Source organism: Melitaea cinxia, chromosome 20 (genome assembly GCF_905220565.1).
Source record: "Melitaea cinxia chromosome 20, ilMelCinx1.1, whole genome shotgun sequence".
Classification (NCBI taxonomy): domain Eukaryota; kingdom Metazoa; phylum Arthropoda; class Insecta; order Lepidoptera; family Nymphalidae; genus Melitaea; species Melitaea cinxia.
Window position 1 is genome coordinate 12,229,357 of NC_059413.1, and position 13,748 is coordinate 12,243,104.

The 13,748-nt window shown below is 34.0% G+C and overlaps 1 protein-coding gene across 1 annotated transcript; it reads left to right on the forward strand.

The window, feature by feature from the left end:
- The first annotated feature begins 11,612 nt into the window (after nucleotides 1-11,612).
- LOC123663281 (MFS-type transporter clz9-like) lies at nucleotides 11,613-12,983 on the forward strand. Its single transcript, XM_045597971.1, has one exon. It carries the CDS (start codon nucleotides 11,613-11,615, stop codon nucleotides 12,981-12,983), a length of 1,371 nt encoding a protein of 456 aa, XP_045453927.1.
- The last annotated feature ends 765 nt before the right edge of the window (nucleotides 12,984-13,748 follow it).

Genomic DNA, 13,748 nt, shown 5'->3' on the forward strand with positions numbered 1-13,748 from the left:
CTCTTAAGGTGCTCTCCAAGGCACGGTGGGGAGACCAATAAAGACAGGCATCCAAACCAGAAAGAAATATTTATACAACCCGCTAACCGTCGGAGTTTTAGGCAGCTACTTGCACCACTACACCAGAGCGGTAGATTTAAATACCTATATTAATATTACAAAAAAAAAACAGTTTTTGTTATTAATTTAGACAAAATGTACCATTTTTGACTAAAGAGAATAAAAATCATCTGAAAAACCTACGCCTCCAACTTCAAGTATCATTAAGGTACTACAATTCTTGTAGTAAATTTATTAGTTATTTATTTTATTAGTTATTTAGAATTATTAAGATTCAGTCAAAAGTACTTCGAGAAAATTTGGATTAAGTTTTACGCACAAGTCGTGATTTTCCTTAAGCTTATAAATGTTTAAATTACTTTCTCAAAAGAGGGCAAAGGCAATTTTCTTGTATTTTCTTACTTCAGTTAATTTCTATGAAAATATTTGAATTTGAGTTCCCAATATTTCGGTACTATTGATAGGACTATTAGAATGACTTTTTAAGAAAAAAAAAAAATAATTATGGTCACGTTGCACTCATCTGTATCGATAATCATAGCCCTGATGGTAAGCGATTACCGTAGCTTATGGACGTCTGCAACACCAGAAAAATTGCAAGCGCGTTGCCGACCCTACCCCAAATTCCCCACCAGCAGCTTTGGTCACCTTACTCACCACAGGAACACAACACTGCTTGAAAATAATATTATTTAGCTGTGATCTTCTGTAAGGTCGATGTAATACCCCAGTCGGGCTGCTCCTTATTTTGAGCAGGAAAACTGCTGTGCCCTACACCTCACTTAAATTCCTTTTTTTCATATAAATCATATCTACGTATTAATTCCAATAAAATCACGTGTATACATACACAGGTGCGCTGATAAAGTTCGACGACATTCCAAAAAAAAATAATTAAAGATAGTACGAGTATATAATTGGTAACCTTTATCATTAAAGATAAATTAATTACTCATAAGGCTATTTTCAGGTCGATCGATAATGAAACTCATTTCATTATTTTATTAAGGGCTTTCAATAGTGTCAAAGTAGCACGGATGATTTCGCAAAAGTCACGTAGAATAGGGAAGACACGAAGGAGATAATAAATAAGAAGGTACGGTTGAGATTGCCTATATTATCTTCTATATATATAGAAATGAATGTTTGTCTTTATGTCCTTTATATAATCATAAACAATGCATTTGATCATGTCATAATCTTCAGCAAAGTGTTGTGCATGAGTCGACAAATGTTTGTAGCAATGCGCACAGCGTACAGCTAGTAATATATATGTATAAATTATGCGTCACGTGGTTTTTCACGATGGACTCCCAAACCACTTAACCGATTTTAATCAGCACACCGTGTGCAGATTGGTTCAATTTCAAAGATAGGCTATATTTTATTTTCATATATGTAATTATTATATTTAAGAAAAAAAAATAACACGATACAAAGTTCGAAAGGTAAGCTAGTAGATTGTGTATGTATATATATATATATATATATATATATATATATATATAGACTTAATAGAAATTTCAAGACTGTAGAATTTGTGGTCAATTATAATATTAAATTACCTGTTGCGCAAAATAGAAGCGTCAAAATTGACATAGAGACTAAGCTAGTAAGAAATTAATACATAATCTTTGTTCTCAAGTTTTCATCTCAACAACCGACTTCACTTGACATCGACAAGTATAATAAATATAATACACATTATTAAGGATACAGGGATACCTTAAAAACTACTAGTCAGATCTGTGATCTGGCTCTAAATTACACTGCAAGCACCAGCTTTCGAATAAAAGAAATGTCATCAAAATCGGTACACCCAGTAAAAACTTATGAAGTGACACACAAAAAATACAATTGAACGAGAACTTCCTCCTTTTTTGAGTTCGGATAAAAATAACACACATACCTAATCGTTTATCGATTCGAAGTATTTCCAATATGTTATCGTGGATACGCAGCAACGCATCCGATAAGAAATCCTTATCAACATAGTCAATTGGTCACATTCCAGTATCACAAACCCTAAATTAATTTCCGATATAGATTATACGATAGCGGAGTTGCACCTTACCAAAGTTTAACGTATTTGCGATAATTGAAGTAAAACTTCTTTACGCGCGCTTGAGCTATGAAGTTTGAGTCTGACTTATCACAATGCCAAAGACCTTCTTAATAAGTGACTAAATATGACTTAATTCTTATTCTTCATCAACACATTTTAATACAAATTTAACGTAATTATAGTAGAGATTGGGAATTTATTAAAGAATTAACTGAGCTCGCGACTTCGTTCGCGTGGAAGATTATATCTGGATATTCATTATTTTTGGAGTAAAACTTCTTTACTTAGGGAGTAAGCTGGTGAATACGTGACAATAGCGTTACGAAAAGTGTGATCGGGCGAGACGAACGGAGCAAGAGAGAGAGGTTCGAGCACACATTTTCTTTCTCTCTTTCTCTCATAGCCAGTTACGTTACGTATATCTAAAACACTGCAGGCCTATTGCTAAAGAAGTTTTACTTCAGTCATGTGGTCTAAAGCACACTCGTTTTTTTTTTGAGTCAAGCAATATATTTGAATACCTATAAAAATATATATTTTAAAAGCTTTCAGCATTAATAGATAAATAAATAAAATAAATAAATAAGTAAATAAATAACTAATATATATATATATATATGTAGCTATATACCAGTCGGCTGTTACCTATAACACAAGCATTAAGTTGCTTACTTTAGGAACAGACGACCGTGTGTGTATTGTATAGATATTTATTTATTTATTTATAAAAAATAAATAGCAAACCAATTTGTTGGTATCCATTAAGGAGTTTTAACAGATTTCATTCAAACTGAATCAAACCATATCTGAGTCTCATTTAACATTTTTTTAATACACATTTCTTCTGGATTAATATAGCATTACATGCTTGTACCAGAAATATATATATTAATACGTGAAGTAAAAACTTTGTACTGCTTTTTACAAAAGTTGCGCGGACGGAGGGGTATGAAATTTCGTACACTTATAGTTTATATAGAGGAGTGCAGAATACTATTTTTTATTAAATCAATAAAAAAAACATTACACACTTTACCATGTATTTGATACACACACGCATATTATACTCTTTTGTAGATTGTCAGTCTGTGGTCAAATTGTTTTTTTTTAAAGGTTCTTTATTTTCATTATTTTTTGGGTTTTCTTTAATTTCAATTTTTATTTATGGTCGAATTTCGACCTCTGGTCGACCACTAGTATAAATAATCCTATAAGGATCTTACTGTAAAAAGAACGTAGTTGTCGACAGTCAGAAACTCAGAAATAAACGTTACTTCAGTAAAATCATAAAGTATAATCAGGAATTAGATTATATTATGAGCGTGCTAATAGTAGGTGATAAAAGAAAACAAATATGGGTATTAGTAGTGATCTTGAAACTAATTAGGTACATCGTCATCATTACATAGTATAAAACAAAGTCGCTTCCCGCTGTCATATGCTTAGATCTTTTAAACTACGCAACGGATTTTGACGCGGTTTTCTTTAGTACATAGAGTAATTCCAGAGGAACGTTTATATGTATAATACATGTATAATATAGTAGAGGAACACTGAGTTTTTGTAACCCTGCGAAGCCGGGGCGGGGCGCTAGTAATAGTTAAAACGTAGCTCTTGTGTACAGAGCTATGAACTTTGAGTCTGACTTATTACAATGCCAAAGACCTTCTTAATAAGTGACTAAATATGACTTAATTCTTATTCTTCATTAACACATTTTAATACAAATTTAACGTAATTATAGTAGAGATTGGGAATTTATTAAAGAATTAACTGAGCTCGCGACTTCGTTCGCGTGGAAGATTATATCTGGATATTCATTATTTTTGGAGTAAAACTTCTTTACTTAGGGAGTAAGCTGGTGAATACGTGACAATAGCGTTACGAAAAGTGTGATCGGGTGAGGCGAACGGAGCAAGAGGAGAGGTGCGAGCACACAATTTCTTTCTCTCTTTCTCTCATAGCCAGTTTCGTTTCGTATAACTGAGACACAGTGGAGGGCTATTGTGCAAAAGTTTTACTTCAGTCGTGTGGTCTAAAGCAAACACGTTTTTTTTGACGGTGTGATAATGATCCGTGGGAAATATTAGATAAAAATATGTTGCCACGTGACCTCTTTAATTTTATTTAGAGATTTTAGTTTTAGTGTTTTTGCTGGAAAAATTATTCTATTTAATATAATAATATTTGATTATTTTATATCTATCACCAGATAGTACCAACTTTACAGTATCAGGTACCTATTCCCTAGTAGGTACCTGATATAGCGCGGTAAGCGCGGATTAAATCCCGGGATAAAATGTAGCCTATATATTCTCTCCACAACCTCCTCTATACTTCAGTGAGTCCCATAAAAATTGGTTCAATCGTTCCGGAGATTAGCCAGGACGAACAGAAAGGCAGACAAAAATTTTAAAATCTTTTCTTTTTGTGTTTTAGTAACGTGTAAATAACTGTATGCACTTGAAAAAACATTTTGAAATCACAGACAGTCACTTCAATCATAATTATATGTATAGATGTATATAGTTACATATAGAAAGAGATACTGTCAGCTGTTATAGGTACATTGTTTGCTCGCAAAAGAATAAAAACTGACTTCAATCACCCAAGTTGGACCAAATTACAGATGCTTAAAAAATTTATAAAAATTGGTTCAGTAGTTTCGGAGTTTATCTAGAACATACATCGTGACACGAAATTTTTATATATAGATGTATACAAAGAAATTTGATCGATATGTTTGTTACTAATGCTAACAATTGTTTAGGAAATGCAGATAATGTTTAATATCTCCGACCCTCGGAGAGAACGTTAAGCCGTCGATCCCGGTTATTATCATGTACACCTGATAGCGATCGTTACTCATAGTAGGGAATATATCCGCCAACCCGCATTGGAGCAGCATAGTGGATTAAGCTATGATCCTTCTCCTACACGGGGAAATAGGCCTATGCCCAGCAGTGTGATACTACATGCTGAAGTGATCTAAATATTATATATATAATTCTCGTGTCACAATGTTAGTTACAATACTCCTCCGAAACGGCTGGACCGATTTTTATGAAACTTTGTGTGCATGTCGGGTAGGCCTGAGAATCGGCCAACATGTATTTTTTATACCCCTAAGCGATAAGGATTAAGGGGGTTAATAACATATATGGCAAAACAATGTTTGCAGGATCAGATAGTTTAATATATAAGTTTCATTGATACAAAGTTGATATTATAAATATCAATTTAAGTTACTTTATACATTTTATCATTTTTATAGTGTTTTAAACTATAAAATTTAATAGCGTTTACATTGTAAAACTATGCAACGTAGGATAGTCAGTTATATATGCAATGTTATAAATAACTAAAAACTACTCGTCATATTTCAATCAAATTTAAATGGTACCACACAACAAGCACCAGCTTTTGATTAAAACATCAAAATCGGTACAACCAGTAAAAAGTTATGAGGTAAAATAAAAAAAAATACAGACGAATTGAGAATCTCCTCCTTATCGTTTGGGTTTAAATCGGTTAAAAATAGGATGAACTATGTTACAAGGACATATTAAAACTACTCTAGGGCCGTTTCCGATATGCTTAAAGGGCGTTAACAGATAAAACAAACAGGGCTTTGATAGTTACAAAACACTAACAACGCCAGATATTCAGAACCCGTAAGTGTGAAAAGTACGACGCGAAGCAAAATCTATTAGAAACAATAAAACAGAGGCGCTAAAATGTTATAACAATCGAATTCCTGTCTATCATTTAATCTTTTTATTAGAGCAGTGTGGAAGAAGGTACATTAAAAGATAATAATGCAAATAAAAAACGATTTTATATACATACTAGCTGCTGCCCGCGACGTCGTCTGCGTGAACGCTATACAGCACCAAAAATACCTACGATTATTCCTTTTAAAATAACATTCATTCACCCGTTTCTTCGAATTTGAAGTAAATCCATGCGGTACTTTTTGAGTTTATCCCGGACATACATACACAGAAATAGACAAACAGAGAAAAATACTAAAAACTATATTTTTGGCTTCGGTATCGATTGAAGATCACACCCAAGTATTCTTTTTAAAAAAATATTCAATGTACACTTTTGACTTTTCTACCATTTTATTATATGTATAGTGATATTGTTTACTCATAGTTGTGTTTGCTCGCAAACGAGTAAAAACCAACTTCAACTTACATCGACAAGTAATACAACGTAGACAGTCGAAAAAATAATCAATTAAATATGATTTATAAGGGATAACTCTAAAACTCTTAAATCTTAGTCAAATTTAAATGAGACCACACGACAAGTTGCTAACAAAAAGACAATCCACCAACTAAACTGTTATATGGTAACACATAAAAAGTATACAATCGAATTGAGAACCACCTTCTTTATTTGTAGTCCGTTAAAAAGAAAGCAGTGTTTCCAACTTACGGGATTTTCCCCTAGATTTAGGGATATTTTACAAATAGCGGGAGAGTTTTAGGGGATACATTTTTATAGGATATAGCTGACCGCGCAAACGTTGTTTTGCCAGATATGTTATTAATCCCCTTAATCCCCCCCTCCCTATAAAATATGATGTTGGCCGATTCTCAGACCTATTCGATATGCACACAAAATTTCATTAAAATCGGTCCAGCCGTTTCGGAGGAGTATTGTAACTAACATTGTGACACGAGAATTTTAAATATAAGATTTTTTTGGAAATTTTTAATTTGTCAGAACGTAATATCTATCACCTAAATATATAAATGAATGTTTGTCTGTATTCCTTCATAGAATCTTAAAGTATGCATTTGATCGTGTCATGATCTTTAGCAGTGTTGTGCATGAGCCACGCGCTAACGTGCGCAGGGTTAAGGGTACCTACAGCTAGTTTTTATATAAAAACTAATAAAAAAAATAACAATTTCTCAATTTTCAATCTTTAAAAGAACATGTTAAATGAATATACTAAAGCAAAGTATGCAAAATAATTTATATTATATTTTAAAACCCTTTGGAAAATAAAAACGAATAAAAAAAGTCTGTTTGATTTTTAAATAATTTCAATTTTAGATTTAGGGGTTTTGTTTTTAATTTAGGGACTTTTGTTAAAAGATTTAGGGAAGAGTCTTTTAAAGAGTTGGGAACACTGGAAGAAAGCTGTAAAGTTAATTAGTCGAGGAGAAATACCTAAAGCGACTGAACTTATGCTTACGAAACTGGGTCGCTTTAGCTCAAGGTCTGTTGTAGAGTAACGCTGGAGGCGATAATTGGATGTTCAATGGATGCTTATTATACCGAATGATGCCAACTGGGGAACGTTCGCTTTTGAAATTTAATTTTCGGCTAAATCAACTTACTCGGCGGTACCTTTAATTAAGTAAATTTATCGAGATATTCTGAATTTACGAGATTAATTTGAGACGGCGTACTTATTTACGTCGCTTAATATAAATTGTATATAATTGTAATTGAATAAAGACGTACAAAACGTCTTTACGCAATTTCTAGTATTAAATACAAATGCCTATTAAATTTTATACACAATCAAGAAATCAATTGCATTTCTTTGTTACTTGGTATAATAGGCAATTAATAGTATTCATAAACTCTGTTTCCATACAGTTCAATTAATATTTTTTTTTTAAATTAATATAGCAAATAATGCAATGTGTTATATAGTTAAATACATCGATAAACGCAAATCAAACGCCCGAAGAGAACAATTTGAAAACTCCGCATAGTTACCGCACTGCGGTTCAGGACGCTCTTTTAATTTTACAAGATGCAAAAGAGTTCGAATAAATTACGATAAATTAAAAATCTCCGTTTTTATAATTAATTATTAGATTAGCAAAAACGTTTATTTAGCGAATGTTTACTCTGTATTCGAGACTAAGTATAATCGTTATTTCGCTTATTTCACTCTTACGTTCTACTAAACAGCTTTATTTGGATAGGCTTCTTTATATTATTACCTATTATTAATTAAAAAAATAGTACAACGTACAAAAAAAAAGTTAGTATAAATGTACAAAAATTTTGGTGATGGACTTTTTGTGCATTTTATTATCTTCTTGTTTGGTGTCGCTTCACAAAAAACCCAAATTGTGTTAGTGTGTCATACTAACAAAGGTTTTAAGATATTACTAATAAATCATCATCATCATCACTTTAGCCTATGGCAGTCCACTGCTGGACATAGGCCTCCCCAAGTTCGCGTCAGACATCCCGGTTTTCCGCAATCCTCATCCAGCCTATACCGGCAATCTTACGTAGATCGTCGGTCCAACGGGCCGGAGGACGTCCTACACTGCGTTTGCCAAGACGCGGTCTCCACTCCTGGACCCGTCTACTCCAATGGCCATCGGTCCGGCGACACAGATGACCAGCCCACTGCCACTTCACCTTGCTAATTCTGTGGGCTATGTCGGTTAGGTACTTTCGTTCTCTCGCGGATAGTTTCATTTCTAATCCTATCTTTGAGAGAAACCCCAAGCATAGCCGGTTCCATTGCACTTTGAGCGACTTTAAATTTGTGGACCAGTCCCTTCGTTAATGTCCACATCTCGGCTCCGTATGTTAACACAGGCAGGACGCATTGCTCGAAGACTCGACGAAGCCTGCCAAATGCCGCCCAGCCCAACCGAATCTATATGTCCTTTATAGAATCGTAAACTATGCATTTGATGATGTCATGTCATCTTCAGCAAAGTATTGTGCATGAGCCCACAAAGGTTTCTGAGAGTGTACGGCCAAAAAAAAAATTTCATAGCAACGCGCGCAGGTTACAGCTAGTACTAAATAAAGTTCTCGATTGTAAAAATTGCCAGTGACATTTCACATATTTTTCAGTGAAATACCAATTATAATAGCTAGAGACAGAGATATAGCGTTTTATGAATATCAAGACAAAAACAAGCCGAAGAGACATAAAACCTAATCCTTAGTTTGAAATACTACGTAGTTACAATCAACTGTCTATATTATATAATCTTCATGTAAATAACATAATTTGTAACTTTATATGAATTACGTCGAGAAAATTTTTTGTTCCCTGTTTATCTCAGGATTTGCTTGATTCCCGCGAGTTTCTAGAGAAATACAAGAAAATAAATAATAATAAACTAATTAAATAACAATTAAAAATGGTGGATTTAAACAGTGTCGAATTATTATTTTCCCAATTATTATTTCGCCAATTGACTTTTAAACGTGCACGGCGTGCTGTGTGGCTACGGCACCAAAGAATATAGCCACCCCCTCTCTTCCCGTGGGTGTCGTAAGAGGCGACTAAGGGATAACAAGGTTTCACTACCACCTTGGAATTTAAGAAGCCAACCGATGGCGGGATAACCATCTAACCGCTGGCTTTGAAACACGCAGGCCGAAGACGAGCAGCAGCGTCTTAGATGCGCCAAAGCCAGCCGTGCGGTCACCAACCCGCCTGCCCAGCGTGGTGACTATGGGCAACACACGTGAGTTCAGGTATTTTTGGCGCGAACTTGTGGAGACCTGTGTCCAGCAGTGGACTGCAATAGGCTGGAATGGAAATGACTTTTAAAATAAATAAAAAAATATTTTAAATAACTTGAGGAAGGATTTGAATGAACAGCTCATACCTACTCGTATTAAGTTCACGCTCAATTTTTCTTTATTTTAAAACATTAGAACGCCTTCAATAACATCGTATTCATATCATCTCCACTATTGAAATAGAAAAAACAAACAATTAACGTGTGTGTTTATTCAAATATCATTCAAATTGTTCTTAATTTAACACATCGTATTGAGGCCAAGGACTTCTTAGATTAAACGATATATGATCATTGACGGAATTTTTTTCATATGTTATCTAAACGAAGGACTATTTAAATATTATATATTTTGGTTGATGGTTATCTTATTTCTTCCTGTTCTCCTTTAAACACTATTAAGTTTTTTAGTTTAAAACACTATAAAAATAATAAAATATATAATGTAACTTAATTTGATATTTATAAAATCAACTTTGTATCAATGAAGCTTATATATTAAACTAGCTGTGCCCGCGGCTTCGCCCGCGTCGAAGTCAGTGTGTCGCAAAGTTTTCCCGGCAAACTTCCAGTGAAACTCTCATCAAAATCGGCTTAACCGTTCCGTAAACCTTCCTATTGAAGCCCTCTCTCCATTGGTGAAACCGCATGAAAATCCTTTCAGTAGATTTTGAGGGAATCGATCACATACACTTTTGGGGACTTTGTTTTATAATACATTAACTGTTGCCCGCGACGACAATATGCACGCAAAATTTCATGAGAATCGGTCAAGCCGTTTCGGAGGAGTTTAACTACAAACACCTTGACACGAGAATTTTATATATTAGAAAGATATATACATTATATTTACATCTAGTTCTAGTATCGTCGAATCGAAACGAGAACCTCCTATTTTTGATGTCGTTAAAAAATAAATAATAAGAGTCGGCACAGGCTACTGTATGACCCACATACTTTTTCTAAACAGATCCAATTTATTACAGCATATCTGGTCTACAATTGAAGCAATCATATTCAATGGATTTAATGGTGTCTTCATAAAAACAATTGACTCCTCAACTCATTATCTATCGTTATATTCTTATGGCGTTTATTTAAATAATTTCGTAAACCCCGTTGGCGCAGTTTGTAATTGCCCTACTTTCTGCTCCGCGGGATGTGGGTTCGATTCTTTCCTTAGTCTGGCTGCAATATTTATATTTGTTTACATATATTATTTATATATAATATTTGACCAAAAAAACTTTAACAGTCGTCTGTAAATATCTATAAATAGGGGAGGGTGGGGGAATCACGGACGGCGGGTAATGGCGGACGCGCAGGTCTAAGTGTGTTAGAACAGGACAGTAGATATTTTGAATGACGCAATCGTAAGTCGATCTTGCAGCCAGTGCCAAACAATAAGTCTTAAAGTGAGGAGGCTCTCGCGCTTCAAGGTAAGTTAACTTGATTAATTTCCAATAATTACATCTTATTTTTGTGTAAAATTGGATGCATGCTTTTTACTGTACAAAAAATATAGGATAATGATGATTTTTATGTGAAATAACACCTAACTGAACAACGTTTTAAAGCACTCATATCATGCACCGCATGGTTCTAACCTCAAATAAAATATTTATATTGCGTTTCTGGGCGAGTCGGTTAATGGCGGACGATTGAGGTGGGGTAAATACGAACGTCCGCAGTTACCCCTAAACTGTATTGAGTGCTGAACTTTTATTAAATATTGTAACTGATTCACTGATTATTCTGATATTGTTATTAAATATAAATTAATATTTCAGATGCCAAGAAATTACCAAAGAAAGACAGAGACTAAATATAAATTAGTGGACTTAGAGAAAGCCATTGAAGCTGTGAGAAACAAAAGACTTTCAATAGGAAAGGCAGCTATTACTTATTCTGTACCAAAAAGCACTATACATGATTATCTTAAGCAAGAAAGTATGAAGACTCCAAAAAGTGGAAGAAAGGCTATATTTTCTCAAGAACAAGAAGTTGAACTAGTGGATCATATTTTGAAATGCAGTAAACAATTTTATGGTTTGACTATTGAGATGGTCCGCAAAATAGCCTTCAAATTTGCCGAAGTAAATAATTTAAAGCACAATTTTGACAAAAAAACCCAAATGGCAGGTAAGGACTGGTTCTACGCGTTCAAGAAAAGGAATCCTAATATTTCACTTCGTAGACCTGAGTCTACTTCCATTAATAGAATCACTGCCTTTAACGAAACAGAAGTGAAAATGTTTTTCAATAACTTGGAATCACTGCAAACAAAATATCAATTTGATGCCAATCGCATATATAATGTTGATGAAACCGGCATTTCTAACGTGCAGAGAAATTCCAGGATACTAGCTCCAAAAGGCCAAAAACAAGTCGGTATGATATCTAGTGGTGAAAAAGGAACTACAATAACAGTTGTTTGCGCATTCAGTGCCTCAGGGAATTATATTCCTCCGTTTTTCATTTTTAAGAGGAAAAGAATGAATGCTCAATTGTTGCGTGGAGGCAATTCTGATATGATAGCAGCAGTTAGCGATTCGGGTTGGATAAATGAAAACCTCTTTGTTGATTGGTTACATCATTTTATCTCAAATGCAAAGCCATCTGTTGAAAAACCAATTCTACTTGTTTTAGATAACCACGAAAGTCACGTTAGCCTTGCTTGCTATCTGCTTTGTCGCAAGAATGGAATAATACTGTTATCTCTTCCACCGCATACGTCACATCGAATGCAACCTCTGGATTTAACATACTTTGGACCCCTCAAGACTGCATATAACCGCGAATGTGATTTATACATGGCATCCAACGTAGGCCAAAGGATTACTCAGTACGAAGTCGTTGAACTTTTCACTAAAGCCTTCAATCGGATCAGCAATATTGAGAAAGCAGCAAGTGGGTTCCGGGCAGCTGGTATTTGGCCATTAGATACAACAAAATTTGATGAAGAATTCATAGAAGCGACATTGCCTGAGACTCATTCAATATCCTCTACAAATGTTCAACCACCAGAGGATGAGGAAACACAATTATCAAAAGAGAAAAGACCTATAACACCTGAAGCTCAGTTGATAAAGCCATTCAGCCAAGTATCTCAGTTGGACGAATCAATTCCACTTCAGGAAATTGTAACTGTTCCCCAAATATCACAACTCAAAACAAGACATACTTCTAGAAAGAGGCATTCAATTATAATAACCAGCACCCCCATGAAAGATGCTTTAGAAGAAAAAGAACAAAAAAGAAAGAAAAAACAGCATATTAAAGTCAATGAAAAGATTAACAGTAAAAATAGAATAAATGCGTGAAGAATCTGAAAGCATTTGAAAATGATGCATGCAAAAAAATTTATAATAAAAAAGTCAAATCGAAGAATGAAGAAGAGTATTTTTGTCTGATCTGTAACGAAAAATATGTACAACCAATCACCGAAGACTGGATAATGTGTTATAAATGTAGATTATGGGCCCATGAGAAGTGCACAAATGGGGAAAGCACTTCGAAGGGCTTTTTATGTGATTTTTGCGCTAGTTAGATTGTGTCCGGGATTACCCCGCTCAGTATCCGTAATTACCCCACATCATGTGGGGTAATCCCGAACACCAGATGTTTAGTTTTTTTATTATAACTTGTTTAAATTCAAAAATTTATAACTGTTGATTATAAAAACGTAAGGTTGATTAGTATAACTAAAGACTGATTAATAAATAACTTTGATAACTTAATTTGGTTTCGTTTTATTTTATTTTTTCCTTAGGTGTTCGCAATTCCCCCACCCTCCCCTAAGCATTACGTTACTTACCGTTCGAACAGACGACCGTGTAGATATGTTATAAAATAATTATCAGATAAATAATTATATACTGTTTTAAACTACGATTAGTTATTCGTATTTTATAAACAGTCCCACATACGTTTTAAATGTGAAAATTATAAAAGATAGTTATTTCACTCAAAAACTAGTAAATGCAATGAAAATTGATACGTAGATAGCTTAAAGATCCAAAATAAAAAAATCCAAATAAAACAAATCCGAGCGAGGCAGTTCAAAAGGTTAATTAAATAGGTAACAA